We start from the raw sequence: 26,337 nt of genomic DNA on the forward strand, positions 1-26,337 counted from the left end.
ATTACTTATGAACACAAAACTCTACAGATAGCTAGAAATCGCTGGCCGTCTTTTTTTCTATTTGGTGTTCGATTTACAATCGACTCATGATCTCAACTATATGAAATTACTAGAATCTCCACAAAACCCTCTTCTCAAAAACTAATATGCCTAAACCCATCTTTTTTAAACAATCAATATACAGTTCGAGTTAAACAAGCAAAAACGTAATCAGTTTAATTTACTTAAACATGTAATAGACTATACTATTAACTATATGTAAGTTTCTGCGTAATAAACACTTAAAATGTCATAAAATGTAACAGATAGTTTCGAACATTTAATGTTTACATGAGATGGCTTGTCAAATTAAAGACAGGAATGGCGAAAGATTACAGTGTGAAGTCATAGGATAAAATAGAGTATTCGTGTATATTCATACGCCCCCAAATGCCCTGGTACGGCCGAGAGTGGGAAGAGTCCGCTCTACCTCTCCAAATGCTCTCACATGGCCACGTGTATACAGCCCCTACCAGGCAAGTCCTACTTACTGCCTTCTTGTAACATTACTGTTGTTTACGAAATTGAGAGGACGAAAAGCGAATGTCCGGTGCTTTAACCAGGTTGACGGACACCGAAAGTCCACCTAGGGGATTTGGAAAACCCTCATTCCAGACCAATGGTGCACATGGGCTCCAGTATCCTGAGGAAACAAAGGGCGCATGAATCAATCGTTGATCACCGGCTACCATGTGACTGCATCTCCTTAAGATGCTCCACTGCCTTGTGGATCAGATCTTTAGGTCAGAGGCTTCGGGTATGGACCCCCAAGAAACCACCTGCTTCAGTTTGGGCACCTGGGCAGTATCACAGCCCTCACAAAAATCGAATGAGAATTGTGCGGCGCATATGTATCTGGTATATTCATACGAATATAAAATCATATAATAACTAGTTCGATTTAGCAAAGTATACAACGTGAAGGATAATAAATTAATAGTTCTTGTGTATGCAAAATTACGGTATTTCTAATTCATTTAACCAAATAATCAGTAACAGGCTAATTTTTATTGTAACTAATGAAGATGCCTTTAGATGCAGCAACTCAGTGACCAAGTTAATGTTTGTAAACACGATTTTGAACTACAATTTCTCGGGATAATAACAATTAATAATCCTTTTATGTTTAGAGTGCCGTAAGTGAATTGGGATTCAAAACCATAGCCCAGTAGTCGAGAATCAAATGTTTTAAGCATTAAACTAATATGTTTAGCTTAAACTTGAGAAAAAAATTGATCACAAAATCAAATGATAAACAAATGCTAATCAATTAGTTTTCTGTTTTATACTAACGAAAATTAATTCCAACATATTGTGTATGATTTATTCAGTGAACATATACATTTGTGCAGTAGTGGTAGCTGAGTAGTTTGAGCTATCGGCTTTCGATAAAAAGGGTACCCCTTCTGAATTCACTCCGCCTATTTCTATTCAAGGGGGGGTTAGATAATACTACATCTCCCACACAACTGTGACGTAAAGATGTGTAGTATAAACCTGAACATTGTAGAAATTAAGTAATAACATCAATGACATTCAACACACAGCATCCAACTGAAACAACAAAAATTTCCACATATAATGGAGTAAGTTAATACGACAATAAGGGACGAATTATATTGAGAAATATGACTATCATGGTTTAGTTTGTGAATTAGTTTTAGTTAGATAGCCATTACAGACGAGGAAGCATTTAGAAGCTATTCTGTCCTGGTATTGGACTCTGGCAATGAGCGTTTGTGACCAGACCAGCGATAAACTCAGGACTTGCAGATTATTTGGATGCCGGGTCCAGTGGTTTGAAGGTTAAGAGCTCGTTGTGAGATATGCAGGCTTTGTATTTTACCCGTCAGTAGGCTCATGAATACTCAATGCTGAGAAATCCCATACTAGAAAGAAACAGTTATCCAGTGCTTCCTGCTTCCAATAGTGTCCTAACTACGAACGGTTCGTGATGAAAACTATGAAATGTAACATTCTCCACAAACTTCTTATAGAAATATGTTTGTTCTTTTTCTCAGTACATTATGATTCGGTAAGCTGTAAGAATATCAAAAGACAGCACAGCCTGTGACTACGAAGAACTTTTATCTAATAAATTCTTTATATACATTTTTAACCAACTAAAAGTGCATGGATGCTTAACCTAAATTCGTCTAAAAGTGGAATAAACTATCCTACAAGTTCTCACGAATTAAAATCTTAACAAATTAATCAACACCTTACAACAAAGTGAATATCTTACTAACTTATATATTGTCCTTTTCAATAACAAAGCAAATAAATTTGAGTTACTAATTTTGAGTGCTTTTTCATGTTTTATTGATTGTGATAAAGCCACAAAAAGAAAAAGTAGATTAATGAAATTAAATATGCTGAACAAGTGGTTAAACTCAAAGTAAACAAATGATCATCTCTATTAGTAAACTGGTCACTTTACAAGATGGATTAAAAGCATTATTTAATAAACACAGAAGAACTCAGTAGCTAAGTGAATAACTCAATGGGTATTTGAAGTGAAAGACATCGGGTTGAAGTCTCAAAGTGAGTATTCACATTAGGATCTAACTACATACGATGGAAGAGTCCCAAATACGCTGAAACGGACGTCTTGGATTCCACTGCAAGCCACTATTTAACTTTAAAATGCTTGTCAATTAATGGCAACAGAGAGACAATCTGCTAAAAATGTACATATGCCAAAGGACACTGATCAATCACAGTCCTTAAAATTAACAACAGGAAGATTAAAACATTTATAAATGAAAGGATTTAAATGTTTGAAAATCCATATGAACTGTATGAGTGACCGGAAATCGGGTACACTGGTCACCAATTTTTCTTAGCTCAATAATTATTAAAGCGTACCCATAACAGACGACTAAATCGATGTGTACTCAATTCATTATATGTTTAGATAGGTTACTGATTAAAAGGGTATAGTATAGTTCAGACTATCTTACTACTGGATTTGAATTAAACTGAAAGGATTATAAATGAACAGATAAAAAAATAAACACATTCACCTGATACTATTTCGCCAGATTAGATATGACATTTGTAGAATCATGCAACAACATACAAGTACAAACAAGCAAAAATTTAGAAGACATAAGAGCAAAAACAAATAATACCATTATATTTCTTAAATCTATAATCTGATATTTAACAATAGAGCAACACAGTTTAACCCCAAAAGTTCCGAAAAAAATGGAACGTATGGAATAAACAATGGCAGGGTAAAGATAAAAATACACATTTCCTATTTTCAATAAAAAAAAACAAATAGATTTGTTTATCTTTTGTACAACTTTAAATGATGAGATGAAATGCTATCGAAACAGTAAGAATAACAACAAGCGAATGAATGAATGTATGTATATGTGTTTTAATCTTTCCCTCTACCTCTACTGCGACCGCGGCCACGACCTCGACCACGTACTTTGGTATTGTTGCTATCAGACGATGAGCATTGCTCTCCTCGTTGTAATTTGGATTTCTCAGTGTCTATGCGCTTTTTTTGATCTTCTTTCTTAATCTGGAAAAAAATATATATATATACATATATTAGATATAAAAAAGAAAACCAAAGGATGGATAACTGAGAAATAGATGCATACAGGAAAAAGCCTTATGATAACAACGAAAAAAAATAATATGTAGAGCCAATCAAAAGTAACCTTATGAGAAGGTCAATCGATGGACATTAGAAGTGACCTAAAGGATAAATGCATTTCATTGGCTAAATAATTGATCAATTTCCTAAGGATTAGAATGGTATATATATTTATGAATGAGTATTTGTACATTTTATTCGGTGGTTGAATACACTTTCTCGCTCACTTTTGTGTTCTCGCTCAAGTAGTCAGTTGGAAGGGGGGGTTAGTGCGTAGCAAAGCGTGTATCAGTATCACATTTTGGAAACCAATCCTCACGACAAAAACAAATAACGACGGTGAGCAGAAGACAATAGAAAATGTCAGTGTACATTATTGCATTATGTAGATTGTTCAAGTCAAAACAGATAAATGTTTACAGCGCAACAATACAAAGGTTATTGTAAAAGTAACTCGTCAGTGCTGTTTAAGGCGTTTCCTTTTGTTCATGAGTTACCAATGTCAATTCAAATATAATATAAAGTACTGACATCTTGTATTCCAATGTACACTATTCCATTCAGAATTAAAATCCTTACACATGCGAGTAGATGAACACACATATCCATGGATCTTGGTAGATATTCACCTCACAGTTATAAGATATAGGATTATTCTTTACAAAATGCAATGAATTTTTATATGGAGAATCGTTACAACATACTACAATCATAGCATCATTCTTCAGGTCAACTTTCTCATCCTCCTGTTCTTCTTCATCATCATCGAATAGACCAGAATCATTTTCATTTTCCCCTTCAAATGAAACTGGAGCACCACCACCACCACGTTTACGTTTAAAAGAACCACTTGATGAGATAACATACGGTAGTAAATGCGATGATTTATTATACGTACGTGTTAATGCAGCTTTAACCTTAAAAAGGATATAAATGAGTACAATAATAATAAATTATTTAAATGAGTTAACTATAACAGTCAAAAAGCTGACTTACGAAATTTAGGAAACTAATTTATCTAAACAGCCTAGTAGAATAAGAAGATGCCATGACAGTGAAAATCATTTGATTAAATACCATATGTAATCAAACATGTTTAATTACGAAACATTTAGTTAGAATGTGTCATAGGGTTGATATTAAATCCATCTTTGTGGTATTCCACAGATATGGACAGAGGAACAATACTAAGCCTAATTGATCGAGACTGTCTTCTCGCACATGTACAGTCTTCTAATTTATAAGGGGCTAAGAGCATAACAGAAAAGATCGCCAATATGTATACTAATAACTTACTTTTGAATCAACACTAAGCATTCGATTTGGTCGATTTGGCCAAGTAGTTAATTCCATTATAGAATCAACATCTTCTCTTGTTATTTGATAACTAATTAAAAATTGAATAGCACTGTCAATATCACCTTGAATATAAACAATTAAACAAACAGTTGTTGAAATAAATAAACATATTTTCTTTATTGATAATAAGAAAACAGATAATGATTTAAATGGGAAAATTTTGAAAACTATTACAACAACTCTTATATAAAAGAAAATGTACACAAAAAGACTAGATAAATTGTAAGATAAGAACGAAGGTGACATTAATCACTCAACGTAATGAGGTATCTTAATGGTTACAGCATTAAACTTTCGGTCACTTTTTCTCAGGTTCGAATCCCGATCCATTTCGATTTGGACTCACACAAGCGTCCGATAAATGAGTTGACGTTATTGGTTAAATTTTTCACATGGTTCATATTATAAGCTCTCTTTTAGCTAATTTTATCAATATTTTTATTAACTCACTTACCAGGTGTACAGATTCGTATACTTGGCTTAAGACCACATTTTAAGGATCACAGCTAGTGACACTGCCCATTTACTCAAACGAAAGTAGATGGATAGGGATTCGAACCTCAAACTTGGTGACTGAAAGCTAAAACTCTCAACCACTGACCCGTCGCTTCACCAACTAACCTAATTATCCCTAATTACTTCTGTTTATATTTCATTGAGCTTAGCAAAATGACGATATACTGTGTTCTTATATTTTAATTTAGAGAATAACATGAGTTATTCTTTGAACTAGAAATTTGGGGAAGTACAAGTTTTGAGCAACCTATGGATCATGAGAAGAAAATATGTATTATTTAGTTTGTGAATTTATCACTAGTTGTTTAGATGTTACAACACACATAGACGGATTGGACTTTTACACAACTACTCAAACAGAAGACTTCTCCCTGATGTACATTAGACAGTAAATGATTACAGCTTTGATAATGAATTTTAAAACCTTAACATTTTACTGAAATGTGTTAACTTTTTTACAGTTTTTATAATTACACAGCTTTTTAGTACCAGACATATATTTTTAAAACAATTAAAATATATTTGTTCAATTGTTTAGAAATGGAAGCTATTTCTCGCCCAACCACGTACACTTATCATTTGACCGATTTTCGATCAACTCAATGTATCACTTCAAAAACATTTCAAATAAGAAAAAATTGTAAGAATGTTACCTTCTTTAAGTGGACGAGTGATAAGTTCAGAAATTGGTGTAGCATAATCTAGTAATAATGTAAGCGGATTTGATGAACCGCAATGAGTTGCTAATCGTAAATGTGAAGCTAATTCCGAAGTAGTTCGATTGATACGGCTTTGTGTACTGTTCTTACCAAACCAACATGGAAATGAAACACCACCTGGGCCACCAGGTAAAGAACCACGAAGAGTACGACCAGGTGAAACTGTACTGAACACACCTTGAACAGGTAATAAAGACCATGATCCTGTACGTGATGATCTGATAGTAGATGAAATGATATCTGCAGTAGCGATGTCAGACGCTGCTTGGGACATTAATTGCAAAATTTTTTTATCGTCACTAAAACAAAGTTAACCAGTTATATACGGACGAACCAATGGACACTATTAATATAAATATAAACAGTGAGAAAATGTTCGAGTCACAAACTATACCTTACTTTCTTACAATATATACAGCGAACGTAATTCATTTATAAAATAATATTTTACATGTCTATTAGTTTAGTGTAACTCGCTACGTACAGTTATGTATACTTGCTTTTGAACGGTATTATAAATGTGAGGGCTAGTGATGCTACCTGGACGTCCAAACTGTTAAAGGCTACACTCACACATTTAACACTGACGATACGTCTCAAAATAACAGTGTCATAATTCAAATTGATAGGACGTCACAACAGATACACAAGCTTTATAGTTCCTCGCTACCACTGTATTTGTATCGATCAGAGCGGAATGTGTAACACTAATCTCCTGGAATAATTAAGATTGGTAATTTCTAAAATCAAGAAGCATTAAATAAACTGCTTGAATCTTAAAAATAATGTTTTACTGATGACTCTTTCACTCAGAACTACATAGAATAGAGAGTCTCCCTCGATGTCGGTAAGCGAGAGGTATCAGAAAGAACTAGTTGAACTTTGGTTGGAGAATTCGAATTTTCGCGTATAATGAATATTGCCGTAGTTATAAAATTGTGATTCGTAAGAGATAACTGATTGAAGCTAATATTATAATGTTCAATGTTAAAATTGTTTGAAGTGAAGACTTATTGATTAGTTAGTGACAGTTAATTACATTTTTTGACTACTCATTAGTTAACAAACGAATAACTGGAAGTCATACTAATTTGGTTGAATGTCTTCTACCTAAATAACAGTATTATTTCACAAAATCGAAAATATGCATACACTGATTAAACAACTTCCTCGATGACATCAAGAATACGAGAGAAAAAGAACCAGAAAACAAGATCTCGTTCATGAATGTTTTGACCAGCAGAACAAACACAGGAACTTTGGAGATGCCAGTGTAGAAGTTACCGAGTATGGAAAACTACAACAGTAACGGCACAAGAGTTGTGAACAGGCGCCATGTATGAAAATCCAAACCGTAACCGCACTCACGATTCCGAAAAATTGAAAGGACTCATCTCTTGTCTGCTTTCCGTAGGAACAACTCTCCTAGCAACTTTATCAAAAAGTGTTTGATGAGTCGACATACTATCAAAATGTCAACCCTAGAAACCGAGAAACAACTTATCCTGTCGGTAAGGGAGTCCCCAAAACATCCTTTGTCAAAGTTTCTAGGGGCCTAGAAACGCCGAGAACTATTGATCCAGTTAGGGTTGGATGGAGGTATCTCGGAAAAATCTAGAAAATGCAGAATTACGTGCCACGGTTCTAACCAGATATTTAACTATACTGCAACTAGATTCAGTATGGCTCCGTAAATTGCCAGAATCCCAAGGCTGTGTGTAACTAGACAAATACCTTCGTTTTTTCCGTACAAAAAATAACTGTGGAGTAAAGCCTTGACTCACATTCCACGCTTTTTCTCTAGCATTCCAGTTGACGTGTAAAAGTAGTTGAGACTGTAGGAACCGGTTTAGAATACAGTTTAGTCGTATCGATAGCGAAAATTATCATCCGTTACATGTGAGAAATATCTCAGAAACTAATACAATGATCGCAGAACCCTTTAGAATCTATTTCATTAACAGACCAAAGCTAAAATTCAATGCCTTATTATGCAGACCTAAAGACCCGACAAAGAAAAACGGATCAAATATCATCTACAAAATAAATTGCACAAGTGAGAGAAACATTAAAACAGGCAAAGTAAGCGCCCCCTTTATTTATGTATGGAAACAGATTGACAGTGATGTAACGTGAGATAGAATTGATATTAATCCACTTTAACAACTATGAAAATGAATCCGACAAAGAAAATGTCACAACTTTGGATAATGGAACAACAGAGAATTTCTAGAAGCAACACATTCAAATCAAATGGCAATCAATAGATACGTAGGCATATGTCCCGTCTATCGACCGCATTGAAGAAGCTAATTAAAAATATGAATGACAATTAACTGAAGAAGACAGTCAACAGGAATACAAAAATAAATGACAATAGAGAAACCTACGAATATAATCATTCAAAAACTACACCATCTGAATGAACTGACTTAGGCTATGAGAGATAAATGAAAAGCCCAATTCTGGATGAAGTAGACGCTAATGATTTTGTTTAAAACGACAATGAAAACTTTTCGATTAAATTATGTAGCTCAAATAACAAAATACTGAGAAAAGCATTGACCTGAAGTGATGAAAATAAAAAAGACAGAAATTCGTTGCCCAAATATAACACATTCTATGGATCAATCTTGTCTTTCTATTACATTTTCGTAACACATTAATTCTAATATTATCTTTTGGTCTTAGAAGATGGGTAGAACTAGTCGATAGAAATCATTTGTATCCAAAATTTATGTGATCTCTACATCTCATACATTTTCAGTATTCGCCACTTTTAAGACATATATGTATATAGTACCAATAGTATTAATGATAATAACAATAATACTTACTGGGTATTATGAACTCTAACATTGAGATAATTTTCCTCAACAAACAAAGGAATTAAATTGTAATCTTGAAAAAATAAATCTAAACTTTCATTGAATGTAGCAACACTGCCTTGAGAACCAGAAATATCTGGTGCAAAAACTTTACGAATCACATCAAATGCATTTAAATGTAGATCTTTACGTGCACCTAATGCATCCATTTTTAATCCTTCAGAATCAATTAAACCAGAACTACACCACATTTGAACATTATTAATTACCTACAACAACAAAGTATACATGGTTGTTTCTTTAATTATCTATTGTTATTGTTGTTGCTATAAACAAGATAAGTTTAAGATTAACATTTTGAAAATAAAATTGTGATTAAAAAGCTTAGGTTACTAGCAACATTCTCAAAGTTCGATAAGTGCGTCATATCTACGCACATTTTTCCATTGATTAAAAGTGTAACTGCTTCAAACTAGAGCTTAATTTCCAATGAACATTTCCGTTCAAGAGTTTGAAGTTATCTCTGACTATGTTGGGTATGCTAGATCCCCAGAAATCCCTTGGTAAATGTCTCACTTTTGTAATTTTATTATGCAGATTTGGATTTTCCATTTTCGCGCCAAAAGTTCATATTTTTACCATAAGTTTGTATTTCCCATCACGAAGGACCTTAAATGTCATTGGTTCGATTCCTATTTTAGTACGTTAATTTGTGACATTTTCCAAGGACAGTTTTGTACTTTATATATATATATATGAGTTGTGTGCTTGGTTTGTTCGTGCTTCTGGCTGCTTTTGGAATATATATTTTTACCGGTTGGATCTGGTCTTCTCTCTCTAGTTAATAGGGATGGGGCGCAATGGAATAGCTTAGCTTGTCCTGTTGTTTTGTTGACTTTCTTCCCATTCGCCGGTTGTAAGTGATATCGTAATTTCTTCAAATGTAGCAATCTGTTATGAACATTTCTTTGTAGTGCAGCACAATAGGTCGAATGAAAAACAAACATTGTGAAAGTTGAAATTTGAAATGAAGTTTCTAGGTTAAAATTGCATAGCAATATGTAGCACAAACCCGCTACTTGAGAGGAAAGATGAACTAAAGTGTTGTATATACAACAAATACTTGCCGAACATTGAAAATGTTGTGGATAACCTTACTGAGTAAGCATATATGCTTGTGTAAACAATGCTGTGACCAAAATTCTAATTTATAAGGGGTTCTTTGGAAAAATGTAGGTGAAATTCAATATAAACACTTATAACACGCAGTGAATTCAAACTCCTGACAAAGCTAGAAATATTCATTTAAGAAAATTGGATGCATTGAATAACTCGGACATATTGAAGCACATCATAAAATTATTCACACCTTTAGAAAACACATCTTGCCAAACAGATGTTTACAACGAATAAGTAACTTGATGTATAGTGCTTAAGTGGATGTGTTTAAGTTCGTAGAAGAAATAAATACAATTTTGTAGTTGCATTGGTTCAACTTACGTATACAGTTATTACTGTGGACAATTTTGACACAATCTCTTTATTATGTATTCATCATTCATCTTTTTAATAGTGTTAGTAAAAGGGTGCAGGATGACATTATTATAAAACGTGTAACAATAACTTGGTCATAATCTACTTTGTACATATAACTGATTCATCTTATTTTAAAGGAGACATCCTTGTATCTAAATAAAACCCACCATAACATATCTTTTATGGACAAGTTGTACAGTTTTCAGACTCATTTGAACTACAATTTGTTTCCCACTTATTCTAATGTAACACAAAATGACACATTTATAAAACACAGACTAAATTACTTGGCTTCGAATTTCATTTTAGGTGTAAAGGTTGGTGGCGAAATACTATTTAATTACCTGAACTGAAGTAGATGAAGCAGGGGTTTTAACTTATGAATTATTATTTGCAAGTCAAATGTTTTAACCAGTAAACCCTTCACTCCTAATTTTAATAAGGTTTCTTAACGACAACAACTTAAGTACAGATCATTTAAGTTCATAACATAAAAAATAAGGCGATAATCCAAAAAGAAAAGGAAGAAATAACTTAAAGGATTTCTAAACAATAATAAACAATAATAAACAATACAATTTGGCAAAATTATAAAAGTTTCTTTGTATATCTTACCTGTCTAATATCATGATTACTAGAATCGATAATATTTGTTAATACATCCGGAGGTAAATTCACATTTTCTTTGCAAGCAATAGACAATACTGCTGATTTAATTTGTTCAACTCGTGGACGATGAAATCTTAAATCGAGACAATAGTTAGCCAGAGAGCGTATCTAGTTAAAATAGCAGAATGTATGTGAGTAGACATAAAAATAATAATAAACACTATTATTTAATAAGCTAGTCCGGAAATTCCACTTAAAATTATAACTGTTAAATCAGCTTACTCAACTTACCTTCAATCCTACCATCTGATAATCTGATGTGTTAATTATACTACTTAATAATATTCAGTAATTAATTCCATTTCAAATCATTTGGGGAATATAACACAACATACTTTTGGTGTCCTCAATGACTTCTCAGTACTTACAAAAATTTGTAATATTCGGCGAATTCGTAACTATAAACGTAACTTATAGACACTTTAAACTGTTATTTTTGGGTTTTTTTAAATCATTGAGTCTTTGTTTAAGTGTAACAGTTGCCAAATTTTGAGTGCCTAGTTGACCTTTCGATTGTTGTTGTCATTGTTAGTTTTAGACACAACTAGTAAGTTATTTATGCTATCGTATGTTGTTAATATACTTTCGGCAATTATTTCAAGAATTAATGTTCCCTTTTATCTGCATCGACCAGTCAAACGCCCCAGAGGCTCGTAGCTAGTTTAGATATACTTTTGTGAATAATTGGACCGCTTCCCAGATAAAATCTTAGTGTTTCCGAATTCAGATTGTTTGTGCGTAATTCTGTCATGTGGTCAGACGCTTATAAATAGGCTTATCAATAATCTTGAATGACAAGAAGTAAATTTGATAGGAAATTAGGTCTAAATTTGAACGAATAATTAGTTTTACAATATATTTGGACGCCGGGTATATAGGTGACACTTTCAAAAACGTAAATACATATTTGTAAAAATCTCAGTAATTGAAATTCTAAGAGATAATTCTAGGTTTTCGCTCACCAGTCTAGTTAGAGCACCTCCAAGAGAGCGATTAAAAATCGAAATTATAAAAAGTAAATCGGCAGCACAAAACAATTGTGTACAAAACGATTATCGAATGATGTTACTACATAGAGTTTGGGAGTTGTTAGTATGATAAGGGCGTGAAATATGGTCAGCGAGTTGTGATAGAGGGAATTAAGTGTGTGTGCATAGGAATCTGACATGCAAAATAAAATCTTTAGGGCTTCGACAAACAAATACCGAAGCTATTGAAAAGTTTTAATTTTAATAGCTAACACACCTTAATCAAGCAAAAACTTGTATATGCGCATTTTCAATCATTTAGTGTGCTAAAAACTTCAAAAATATGTTAATCATACCATCAGAATTGGAAATGCTGGGAGGAAAGTCAAATGTGAAAATCTCCCCCGAGATCATTTCAAGATATTAATGGAAATCATTATCAAGCATTGATCTTTTAAAATGATATTTGACATTCTTTGATTCATTTAAATTCCTTGGGGATGTGCTATTATAGTTTAACTTTTATTTATTTATTTAAACACATAAATATTGGTACAAGGAAGCACCAGATATATATGCGCCACACAAATCTCATTTGATTTGTGTAAGGGCTGGAGCATGTTGCTTTATTTCATACATAAAAGAAAACGAAAACAAAATTTATTACTTACTTTTATCGCCTGACGATCATTGCACATACATATAATAGGTAGTTGAGTAATTTTAATCATATTAATAAGTTCTTGCATTCCTCCACGATCTTCATTACCAGCCATACCATCTACTTCATCCATAATTAAAACGTGATGACCAGAATTCAATGTTGATGCTACGGAAAAAAAAGGAATATTGAATCCATACAATCGAATTACAAGTCATTGATCTCTGATGATAAAAAAGTACTATAAGATCTGTAAGTCCTAAAGTTAGATTGTTTTATTTACTTATTTATTCAAACATAAAAACATTGGTAAAAAGGATCACCATAATATATATCAGCCACACAAATGATTGAATGTGTGTGGGCCAAGATACTGCGCAGGTGTGAAAACCGAAGTAGGTGGTCGTGGAGTGGAACTCGTCACTATACATCAACTTCCTTGAATATGAGGCGTTTGAAAGTGTGGATAGGAAAACCTTATAGAACCTTCTTCAACACTAAGATGTGCTTCAGAAGATCGTCAATATTATCCGGAATTCATACGACTGACTACACTGCAAGGCTGCTTACTCTCGTCTTTTCTTTTTCATCAGGTGGTTGACTGGATTATGAAGACGTCTACATATCAGAGGAAGCATGGAATACAATGGACAGTTTAGATGCAACTAGACGATTTGAACTTCGCAGATGACCTAACTCTTATATCCATACACACCAACAAATGCAGGTCAAGACAGTCAGTGTAGCGGTGGCCTCCATAGTCGTAGGCTTCAACAATCACAAAGGAAAAAGCAAGATCTTCAGACACAACACAGAGAACACTGATCCAGTCACACTCGATAGAGAATCTCAGAAAGAGGTGTAGGCTCTTGCGTACGTGGACAGCATCATCGATGAACGTGGATCTGATGCAGATGCGAAGGCAAGGATTATCAGAGCAAGGGCAGCGTTCCTACAATTGGAGGATATACGGAACTCAAAAAAACTCAACTAATTTCAAAGTTAGAATCTTAAATACGAACGTCAAGACAAATCTACCGCAAGGAACTGAAACGTGGAGAACTACCACAACAATCAGCAAAAAGTATAAGTATTTATAAACAATTGGCTACACAAGAGACTAAATGTTTGTTGACCAGATACCATCAGTAACAGTTTACTGAGGGGAAGAACAAACCAAGTTCCAAATGAGGAGGAAATTATGAAAAGATGGTGGAAGTGGATAGGACATACATTACGGAAATCATCAAACTGCATCACGAGGCAAGTCATGACTTGGAATCCTGAAGGGGAACAGAAAAGAAGGCCAAAGAACACATTGACTCGAGAATTGGAAGCGCACATGAAAAAAATGAATAGTAACTGGAAAGGATTGCCCAGGACAGAGGATACTGGTAGGCGGCCTTTGCTCCTCCACGAGGGGCAAGTAGGTAAGTAAATCATTGGTATTTAGATCTTATTAATGAAAACACATACTCGAACACATTCCGCTTACTACGATTCTGAATGCAAACACTGTATATATTTATATTTAAGAATACTAAGATCTTTATAAACTATCACCACTAAATGCTGATACATAAAATAGTAGAAAATCACCATACACATACCTTGACCAAAAGCCATGTGTGACAAATTTCGTAGACCCAAAGACTGTCCTATTTCTTCACTTAAACACCGCTTGGATCGACAATCGGATGCATTGAATTCACAATAAGTATAACCGAGTTGTTTGCATACTAAAATAGCTGTTGACGTTTTGCCAATCCCTGGAGGTCCCGAAAGAAGTGCTGCGCGCGCCCACTTCCCATCATCACTAGATGACGGGCCCCATGGAGGGGCACTTGAGTAAGCCTTCGCTTTTAAACCTGAAAAGTGATAAACACAAAAAAATTGAGACTGAGGCCAGTTGGTTCCCAGTATTACCGCTTTATAGAATAACACAACTGGTATTTTATCGGAATGACAAACATATTTCATGGAATTTTCACAATATCAGATAGCTAAAAAAGTTTCTACTTAACAATACAAAAATGACTGCAATCTGCTTCACAAGTACACCAAACGAGTTTCGAATCATCAGACAATACGAATAGTACTAAAGCGCTATAACCTTGAAACATAACAGCTAATGAATTTAGTATGGAAATACAAGCAGTTTGTACCGAGCGGCACATATGTCACTTGATATTTCGCGCTTTATGAATATAGAAAGATAAGGCTAGAGTTTGGAAAAAAAGGATCTATAAACCTGCTGTTACAACTTTCGCTTTGAAATACCAGGTAACATAAAATAACATCGGAAAACGATATTCACTACACGAATGATCGAATTACTTCTGTTTGAAGGAGAATTAATAACCATAAAGGTTATAAAATAACTGATACACCACAAACCTGCTGAAAAGTCCGAGTGCCAGGAAGATAGCCAATTTAAAAGTCGATTAGCTGGACTTTGTGCACCGTTTTGACCAATCAGTGAGCGAATAGACGTTGGTTTATACTTATCAACCCATAATTCAGACAACTTTGAACCCATCTCCTTCAACAGGGAATCTGGCTTATCAATGAAATTAGTAGGAGTTTTGGATAAACCACTGCTATGATTTCGATCAGTTTTACTATTAAATGTTGAATTATTGGTTAAAACAGGACGTGCAGTAAGAGGAAGTTCATTACATAAAGACGTAACAGATTTTCTTGCACATTTATTCGGAGATTCATGTTTATGAGATTTAAGAGCATTATCCGGTGATTCAGTATATTGCTTCTTCTTAGGAGATTTTTTAGGACTTTTTAATTTTTGTTTACAATCATTTACATCTACAGGCTCCAATTTCTTGGAAGATTCTGAGTTGGATACATTAGATTTATGATGTACAAGAGGAACATTACTGGATTTTTCTATCATTTCAAAAAGATATTCTTCAGTAATCTGCTTAATTTTCAAATTGTTAGCCTTCAGTAATTTAAAAGAGAACACAGTTATGAGTAGAAAAACAATTTTAACTCAAACATAGAAATGAATAATATTATACGCCGTTTAACAGAAATAATTTTCCCACTCTGAAATATTTCAAGTGTCGTATATGCTAATGCTAATAGTATTTTTCTCAACAATAATGAAGCCCAGAATCGAAAGAGTACAATAACTCTACTTATGACTGGATAAAATGTTCTCTTAAAGAGTTATAACCAATGATCAAATGACTTGTATAAGGTGATGACTACGGTAAAACAAACAAATAATAATATAATTAGAAGTAAAATTAATTGATTTTTTAGGTCACATTAACTACTATAAAAATCGACTTGTTTATAACTGGTGTATAATCATAGCAAGCACATATTAGTCAGTCAGTCACAACGTAGAACTTGTGTGAGTTTGTCAGTATTTTGTAGGAAGGCTGTGTTGAACCTTTGTAATGCTGTTTGTCCAGTTGTTTATTTCTTCTTTGGCTTCAGTTTCATCTTGGCAACCACTAGTTGGTAGTGGTGATCTGAAGCTACGTCAACTCTTCTCCTGGTTTTCACGTTTTCTATTGACTTTGTAGATTTTTTAGTGATGCAAATATGATCGATCTGATTCTCTTTAATGTGATCCAGTGAGACCCATTTAGCTTTTTCCATGTGTTTGTGTCTGTATCTCCCCGTTTCCGTAGCTATTTGATTGGTCCTCCCGGCCTCCCACATTATCCAGACATTCCATGTGCCTATATTGATTGTTGCTCTGGTTGTTAGAAGGGATATCGACCTTGTGACTTCCTGAGAATCTAGGCTGTCACTATGAGGCATCATAATGCTTCTGAATGGAGATCCTTCAACTCGGAGTTCAGAGTTTAAATGGCTTAAATTGTTTATTCTGGTTGGCGACTTTTTAGCATAGTTGTTTTCTACGGGAAGGGGTCGCTGACACACATTCAACCTTGCTCCTTTGCGCGAACTTAAGATCGGCAGTAACTTTATAAGAGCCACAAGAAGAGTTAAGTCTGCTATTCGTAGACACGAAATGAAAACATGAGATCGACTGTGTAATATTTGTTCATAATATGTCACAATATTTATCAGTCAGTCAGTCAGTCAGCTAGTCAGTCACAACGTAGAACTCCATACGTATTTACATCAGTTCGAGTTGCCATACCACTTTAGCACAGAGATACAGTTGTCGATTCAAATCCCATAGTGGTAGAAGTAGTAAGATTATAAACAATAATTCAAAAGATTAGGGTTTGAAGATGTTATTCAAGGAGTATAATCCAGTGAAATGAATTTAGAAAGAGTAAAAGATAGAGACATGAAGAGTTCAGAAGATTGGAATTTTGCAGAATACAAAGACTCGATGCACCTTAGCCATTGCAAACAATTTTGAGCCATGTCATTCAAGGTCTCTAACCATCGATTGCTATCATCTCGCGAATCCTAACCAGGTAGTCTACACCTACTAACATGGTTCAGTCCAATTGTCAGTGACTTCATGGATTTGTGCCACGTTTAGGTCTGGCCGCCCCTAGCTTTCTTCCAACCTACGCCTACGCCATAAAACATTGCACGTCGGGACAGTCGGTGGTTGGGCATACGTAACACGTGTCCCAGCTATCTCAACTGACAAAGTTTCACTACTTCATCAATCGATTTGCCATCCCCACCTAGTACCCGTTTCCTAATGACTGCATTGCTTACTCGATGGTCCCAGGATATACGAGCAATGCTTTGAAGACATCATAGGTGTCTTCGAAACACTGTTAACAAATTAGTAATAACGCTACAATTGATTTGATAAAATATTTAAAGCATTGAGTCAAACTGATAGTTACGCTAATCAAGTAAAACCTCAAAATCCAACTGGATAATTTTTTTGTGAATAGAATTACTATTAGCTGAAATCGTGCTAACGAGGTATGGCAACTTGGACCGATGCATAAATGTGCCTGGTCCTACGTTGTAGCTGACTGACTGACTAGCTGAAATGACTGATTATTTAAACAAATACATTTATTAACAATACAAGGTTATTATTTAAATACAACATATTCAACGAAAATAATATGCATATAAACTCTTTATTAATTAACAAATAGAATAATCAAAAATGAGAATGAAAATCACTGTGTTCATTGTCAATGACCTTTCACTTCGATTCATTTTAATACAAACTACATTCTTTTCTTAATATCATTAGTTTTTAAAGTTATTACTTAGTAATTAGGTATAGGTGATTGTTTGAGATGGCTATAACCCGAAATTTTATTATTTCAGAACTCTAAGTAATCATAAACTTTCATAACGATTGTATCGTTCGAATTCATGACAATGAAATATTTTTAAATACCAAACTACAACTCTTAGGCGAGTAAAATAAAAATCAATGAAGCTATTTAAACAGTGGAACTATGAATTCTACGTTAATCATGAAACTGGTTGGAAAAATCGGAGAGGTGGTCAGTGTGTGACATGGTGTTGTGGTATGAAAGAAACCTGCAAAGGACTGGCTTCTGTTGGTCCTTCACGACTCCCTGGCTAGGGTCCGAGAGATGGTGCTACACAGTGGTTAGAAACGTTATCAGATATGGCTCAGAATAGAAGCCAATGGCGATCCTGCTGTAACCTTTTTTTACTTTCTGAATAAAGTGGTTATAACCTCCTTAACTGAGAGAATTCTTCTGGTTGTACATTTCAGTTTCCCTCACCATTACCTTTTTTAATATGCATCTCTTCCCATTTTCATTGTTTTGTGTGGTGCATATATATCTGGTGCCCCCTTGCACTAATATTTATGTGTTTAAATAATAAAATAAAATAAATCATAATTGGTGAATAAACTTTACTTTCTAAATGCTCGATACATTAACTATCGGTGAATGATAATAATCATTTCAAATGGTAATTAATCTGTCAGTGAACACAATGTTAGACTAGGTTCTTATATGTGGTGGTTTGTAGATTAGTAATATCTGTTATTGATTGAAATCGAAGGTGTATTGGATCTTTCTCCCATTTATCAGGTACTATTACCAGTACTTATCAATAACCATCTGGATTTCTATATAACACAAAAACAACTGACCAACACACAACAAAAAATATTGTGAGATAAAATGGATTCATTTTATTTTGTGTATTTAACATTTTTGATATCCATATTAATTTTAGAAATGTTTTCTATGTAATTTGTTTGAAATAATTGGATTTATTGATGATAAAAAACTACAATTATTCTCCCCAATTATATAAGTTCAATTTACATAGGAATAAGTGAGAGAGATCATTAGGTTGAGTTCATGAGTCAACTAAGGCTAGACCATCAGGGAAAAACTGGAAGCACTGGACGGCCGTTCCGTCCTATTGTGGGACTCCTCCTGAGTTCGAATCTCGTGAGGCGAGATCGTGGATGCGCACTGCTGAGGAGTCCCACAATAGGACGAAACGGCCGTTCAGTGCTTCCAGGTTTTCCCTGGCGGTCTAGCTTCAATTGACTCACGCTTTCAACTATGAAAAGCATAGTTTGTTTGTTCTTAAAACGACAAAATTCTGACAAGATTTCCTTCATATGAAATAGAACAGCTAGGATAAAAATATTGATTGAACCAGGAAGTGTTGTGGTAAATCGTATAGTTTTAGAAAATGATTATAATTATCACCCATAGATTGAATCACTTTATGCATTTATTTTCTACCCAAGATCACATTTGTAAGACAGTTTTTTCTAATATGATTAGTTCGTATGTGAAAAATTTAGAATGCGTGGAAATAAAGTAAATTCACTTTATCGAACAGGGTTTATTTGTTTACTTTCAAAGCTATTATTTAGAGGGACAAACTGGCCAAGATAGCTACATGTTGGACCCATGTGGTTGATCACAGTAATAAAAATCTGCACATTCAAGCAGTCCATAAGATAAAAGATCCTATTTTGGAGCCGGGGAAAAGTTACAAATATATTCGAGTATTACGTTGACCTCGAAACTCCTAAATCCCTACACTAGCTTGTGATTATTATTTTCATGTAAGTTATTAATGAAGACTGAAAATAAAAATTAATCCACCGTAATGATTCATAAAAAAACTCCCACTGCTTCGGATTTAGTGTTTGAATGTTCTTTCTGCACGTCTGGGTTGTCTGTGACGAATACTGCAGAAGTGTTTGAGTGTGGTAAAAAAATTAGTATGATAAAAAAGGGTTTTAAACACGCTACTTTTCATCTCCATTGAAGTTACACGTCTATATTTGCAAAACCCTGGGTGGGGATATAATAAAGGAAAAGATAGATAGATACAGAAGGCATAAGCCATAATTTAGCGCTTACTTTTACTGTAGCATTTTAGAACCTCTCTTGAAACACATAACTCCCAAGTTACCTCCAAGGCTACTGACAGCCCCAAGCCCGAGGAAAGAGGGAAGGTTGAGTGTAAGGTTAGCAACACCTTTTCGTAAAAAAGAATCAAGTTACAGAATTTCTAAACACAAAAAACGAACTCAACTCTGCTCCAGGAGAAGAGTGTTTATATATAAGACTTGTGACAGCGCATGGTGAAAGCCGTCTCAGGAAGCAAAGAGGTCGACACTCCGGACAACCAAAGCAACAATAAACATAGGGACATGGAATGTCTGGACAAAGTGTGAGACCAAGAGATTCCTTTAAACAACCACATAAATGAGAAGATACAATTTGGTCCTTCTTGAAGTAAATGAAACCCTGTCCTCACATGTATAGTCTATAGAAATCATTAGGTATCATACTATTCAATCTCTCTCCAGTGGTAAGATTTAACAAACAGTTGACCTAATTACATATTCGTACCTCAATACAGACTAACCAAACGGTATAATTGAGATATAAAAGTTTACAGTGTAAAAGTACTGTTCCTTTCTACTTATAAGTAAACGAGTTAAGATTATACTAAAATAGCTGGAAATCAGTATGGTGGTTGATAAAAGAATAAAACAATTTAAGGTGGGAATGAGCAAATATTAAATTTTTACTCCCAATAAATAAACAACTATAATGGATTTAAAGAGTAGAAAACCCACCTTCTCAATTTTCGCTGCACCAGGTTCACGTCCGACAACAAGATAATCAGTCTTTTTACCTAATGTCTTTAAAACTTTACCACCACAATTCTGAATAAGATTTGCGGCGTCCTCTCGTTCAATGCACTCTAGTATTCCTGTGATGAGGAAGTTCAGTCCCTTTAAACAATCTGGAGTTCCCTGAAACAGAAATTGCATAACAATACATTTCGTTTCGCTAATGTCGTCTCATAAAGACGTTTCTTGAAGGTTTTTGGAAATAGTATGAAATTTTCACTATCGTACTTGACGAAATCAAATGAACCATCAAAAACCACGAAAAACTGAAAGCCATTTAATTCATAGAAAAAAGATAGCGTAAACTACCTATCTGGTTATAATGATCCCTAGCCTTCTGCATAAATTCCAATACTACCACATTTCTTTTCCACATTGTATAAATCCATATGCAATTACCTTTAAAGTGCAAAGCAACCACTAATTCCGGATGGCTAAGGGGTTAAACCATTTAGCTTTCATAAAGTAGGTCGTAAATCTAAAATACGATCCTGATTACTTTTGTTTGGAAACCAAGACACTATTGACATCTTTATACAAAGCTTGAGACACGCATCCAAGTACATAAATTTGTACTTGATTAATAAAAGATATCACACTACAGAAACAGTGTTTAGTTATAGTTTACGAATTATACGTGTGGATAGCTTTTAACATTCTAATTTGACGTTCCTCAACGAGGTACGTATACTGGAGTAGGAATGGAAAGCTTTTCTGCACAGGACAGTCAGTTTTTATTCCAACCGCTATATCGGTTAGGATTTGAAAATCAACTATGCTTTTTTTCACCTAATCCCCAATAATTGTGTTCAGCCCAAACCCATATAATATTAAGTGCATAATTTAAAAGAATGGTTAAATTAAAATATGCTACAAGTTCAGTGAAATCGGGATCTTCTGTTTACGGTTAGTAGGAGAGGAATCGTCAAAACTGAGTCGTTTGTTGCAGCAAACTCAAAATAACATGACTGATAAGTCTCAAAAATTCAACTATTATTGTGCCGTACTCTTTGTTCTTGACTGTTTTCTTAGACTTTATCTATTAAATTTATGGTACGTTTTATTATTATTTTCATTTTTATGGTTTTCCTCCTTTAAGTGCTTCCTTCAATGTTAGGGTTTTAAGCTCAGATTGATAATTTTATCGAGGTCTAAGTTGCTCATGTCTACTTTGTGAAAGACTTAATCAATCCAACCAATCATACTAACATGACTGCATAGTGTCATAACACTAGGAATTTTAAAGCATATAATACTATCTCATGGACCCAACAAAACCCACCTTATGCAACCGTAAACCGCTCCACTCATGTAAAGCTTCACCTCTTAATGTTGTTTGATCACTATTGTACGGCACATTTATTTGCTAATTGATCTTAAGACAACTAACTAGTTGCACCAGCTAAAAAGGTCAAATTTTACCAATTAGTCACTGAAAATGTAGTTACTACATGAAAAATTCTACACCAATGACATTTGATTACGGGCTAAAATAAGCTGTCATATTTTAGACTTCTTACATCAAATTTAAGGGGACTAACCTTAGGAATTTCTCTTGACCCGAGACTGCGAGGACCATCACGAGCTTTGTAGGCCCAAAAATGCTTTCGATCTTTTACAGCAATTTCAATGCTATCATTAAGAGATTCATTAGCCTATTTTACATTATTAAAAATCAAAAGACGTTTGAATAGTAAGACGTTGTTAGCGTTTACACAACATAAGTATTTCAAATGTGACAGAAACTAAGCACAGCTTACATATACGTAAAGAAAGCTAAAGGCCTGAAACGAATAGAAATCTATGTGGGATATCTATCACATAATTAATCTTAGCCCGCCAAACCCGTATGTGAATTAAAAAGACAATATTCCTTTTATATTTGTCTGTGACTAGAGCATTTTGTGCCTAGTCATATATATGAGTGAATTTGATGAATTCGATAATAAAAAACAGCCCCGGATTTCCCACCATAACGTGCCGAATCACGCTTGGACCTAAATAGCCGATAATAGAGAGATAAACGCTGACAGTGTTAATGCGTACCCTAACAAAACAGAATTAATGTTATACTTTAAAAATTCCATCGTAAAATATGGTGAAAAAATGAACAGCTGGATCAACGAACAATCTACTCAAAGCGTATTCACTGATAAACGCTTACAACAAACACAATTACCTTTTTAATGACAACCACCATTATTCGCTGACCAGAACAAGTTGAGATTGAGTGCCTTTAATTATTAAGAGACCACTTCACAAAAGTTAACATTAGGGAGTGAAACGATTACTTGTAGGCAAAAGTGATCAGATTCCGACTAGGCCCCAGGTAGGAGCTACGCTCTACATAGTTTTGTCTGAGCACCTATGTAATCTGAGTGGCTCCCAAACAAAGCGTAGCTCACAGTCAAGTATGCAGAACTATACTTTGTAGGTGAGACACATATTTACAATAGCACGCTGAAGAGGACCTGAGAAAGAGATAGCGTTTGGATTTTTCCATGTAGTAATTGTTATGTAAGTTTAATAATCGTGATAATGAAATTTATACCCTTTTAGAAATATAACTAAACTTTTAAAGACGATTTACACGAAGTTACTTGTTTCACAAGCAAAAACTAGGAAAGAAACTATGGATGCTTCATAAAAATACTAAATTCAGTAGCAAAAGTATGACTAACCATGGACGACGTTTGATTACTAGTTGTCTTCACGCTTTCCAATACAATAACATTGGTTTGGGGTGAGCTCCCATGACTTCCTCTGATCCCCAAAGGTGTTTTCGGAGATAATACTGGCGTATCCGGGATGATCTCCATCGGTGAATGAGGTGGTGTGTTGGCGACAGCACAAGGCTTAAAACAGATGTTTTGGTAAATGTAGGCAAACAAATAATTTAATAAAATTTATGGAACCATCCGAAGTGTATGTTGTCATCAATCGAAGGTATATACACTATAAGTACGTCAAGTATTTTGAGTGCCCCCAAATGCCCTGGTACGGCCGAGAGTGGGGAGAGTCTACTCTCTCTCTCGAAATGCTCTCACATGGCCAGCGAATATATAGCCTCTGCCAGGGAAGTCCTACTCACTGCCTTCTCGTGGCATTACTGTTGTTTACGAAAGTGAGAGGACGAAAAGCGAATGTCCGGCGCTTTAACCGGGTTGGTGGACACGGAGGGTCCACCTAGGGGAGTTGGAAAACCCTAATTCCAAACCAATGGTGCACATGGGCTCCAGTATCCTGATGGAACGAATGGCGGACGAACCTGTCATTGGTCAACGGCTACCATGGGACTGCATCTCCTCACGATGCTCCACTGCCTTGTGGATCAGACCTTTAGGTCAAAGGCTCGGGGTGTGGCCCCCTAAGAAAACCACCTGCTTCAGTTTGGGCACCCGGGCAGTATCACAGCCCACACACACAAATAGTGTGGCGCATATGTACCTGGTGCTCTTTTGTACCAATATATATGTGTTTAAATAAATAATAAATAAGTATTTTGAGTGATTAGTTAGCCGGTTAGTTGTGGTAACAGATGAAAAGATGCAAAAACAACAGAACATGAAGTAGATATTTGTAATATAGAAACTTAATGCCGAAAATATAGCTGAGGAAGAAAGTAGAAATCTAAGAATATGCGAAAAGATGATGAAACGTACAAGATGTAGTGGAAGATAAATGTATGCACCTTTACAAATGTGGAATGTTGTAAGCTATTTTAAGGAACTAACTAAACCGGGAAGTAACCACGCAATAGATACAAAAATATTTAGCACAATCCTGAATACTAGGAATTTTGTGCTAGAGACATGGTTGGAACCGAAGTAAAAGAACGAATATAAGCGATTCTCATAATGATATGGCGAAACCTTAACCGCTTACTTGTTTCAAGATAAGGTTAGGAACTAATGTTGAGGATTAAGACCATGATTTAGGGTTAGGGGTAGGGTAATGGACTAGGGTTAGGATTTTAACTACAAATCGAAATCTGCTTTAATCCAATGATCTTATGAGTCCATACATATAAATGGATTTCACGCAACAGTTTAAGAGATGAAATTCGAAATCTAATTGGTTCGTCCTACAATTTAATACTATCGAATCAACTGATTGATGATTAATATGAACCCCTCGATGTCAAAAAAAACACAGAAAACGGGCACAAGATATACAAATGAATCTTCACAAAACATGTTTAGACAGACTAGGTACTTTTACCATTACCTGTTTGAACGGCGATCAAGAATAATGCCGTACAATTTGCCTCACAGAATTTTTAATAATGAGTTGATAAGGACCAAAAAATTCAAATAATTTAAAAACATACCTTGGCATTTGGTTTCTTCTCAGATGATCCGAAGAAATCATCAACGGAAACTACATTCTTCTTAGGTTTCACAGACTGTGAGAAGTACGCTTCAATAGTATTTGCTTTCTTGTCACGGGAGATTTTGGATAACTCTTGCTGTCGTTTTAAGGCGTCTATTATTGACTGCTGTGAGTTATTACGGCAAGATATTTGATTATCTAGGGGCTTTATTAAAAAGTAATTTAATACCATCGACGTCTGTGCATTTCCTTTTCTTCTCAGAATATCGTTTCGTATTTTGTTTAACTTTCGGCTTTTCCTTAGTCTTAATTTCATCATCTTCATTTGAATATAAATGGACTGGACATTACCTGAATCTGACTCACTGAAAACCACCCGTCGCTTCATCGGCGTAACGTACTGTACGTAACACCCTCTATTACATTTTCGATGTTAAAGGATGCAGACACTAAACTTTACTTTACAAACTAAGTAAATTAAATGTTATCGTTTTCCGTCTTGGAAATCGTTCTCTATAGTTTTGATTGAATTCCGTATTTATTGTGTCCTTAGAAAAACAAGGATTTGTTAACATGCCTGGACCATGTCTTGCGCTTCATCCATTGCTATTATTTATCATGAATATTAACTTGTCTCTACTGCCTTATACCTTGTCATCTCTGTCCATTACCTGGTACTTTTGCTTGTCCACCCATTTACCTTGTTACGTTTTTACTCAACATCTTTGTTACTAGCCAGTGTAGATCAAACGATTATGTTATACTAGTTTCTTTGTTCTACAGTATGGTACCAGGTCTTTAGGATTGTCCAATGTTGGTATTCTGACCGTTGAGCTCAAATAATCCTGATAACCTTGACAATAACTACGCAGCGAATTCGCATTGAGTGTAAAGAAATATGCTTGTTTTGGGTCATTGGGGTTGCTGGAACCAGCAAATACCATATAACCAGGTAGTACTATGCGAAAGACCTGGGACCGTACTGTAACACAGAGAAACTAATATGGT

General features: G+C 34.7%; 1 protein-coding gene across 1 annotated transcript in view; it reads right to left on the minus strand.

Moving 5' to 3' along the window:
- Smp_004020 (putative chromosome transmission fidelity factor) overlaps positions 1-25,717 on the minus strand; it is a gene marked incomplete at both ends in the record, with an annotated part of 34,643 nt that extends 8,926 nt beyond the window's left edge. The window contains 15 exons of the mRNA XM_018793071.1: positions 3,445-3,577; positions 4,360-4,572; positions 4,952-5,076; positions 6,184-6,548; positions 9,087-9,346; positions 11,229-11,390; positions 12,922-13,079; positions 14,522-14,779; positions 15,309-15,870; positions 20,941-21,120; positions 22,539-22,652; positions 23,679-23,852; positions 25,328-25,527; positions 25,559-25,648; positions 25,681-25,717. Of these exons, the coding sequence (XP_018647620.1) occupies positions 3,445-3,577; positions 4,360-4,572; positions 4,952-5,076; positions 6,184-6,548; positions 9,087-9,346; positions 11,229-11,390; positions 12,922-13,079; positions 14,522-14,779; positions 15,309-15,870; positions 20,941-21,120; positions 22,539-22,652; positions 23,679-23,852; positions 25,328-25,527; positions 25,559-25,648; positions 25,681-25,717 (3,031 nt within the window). The remainder of the gene's footprint in view (positions 1-3,444; positions 3,578-4,359; positions 4,573-4,951; positions 5,077-6,183; positions 6,549-9,086; positions 9,347-11,228; positions 11,391-12,921; positions 13,080-14,521; positions 14,780-15,308; positions 15,871-20,940; positions 21,121-22,538; positions 22,653-23,678; positions 23,853-25,327; positions 25,528-25,558; positions 25,649-25,680) is intronic.
- Between the last annotated feature and the right edge of the window lie 620 nt (positions 25,718-26,337).

Source organism: Schistosoma mansoni, chromosome 1 (genome assembly GCF_000237925.1).
Source record: "Schistosoma mansoni strain Puerto Rico chromosome 1, complete genome".
Classification (NCBI taxonomy): domain Eukaryota; kingdom Metazoa; phylum Platyhelminthes; class Trematoda; order Strigeidida; family Schistosomatidae; genus Schistosoma; species Schistosoma mansoni.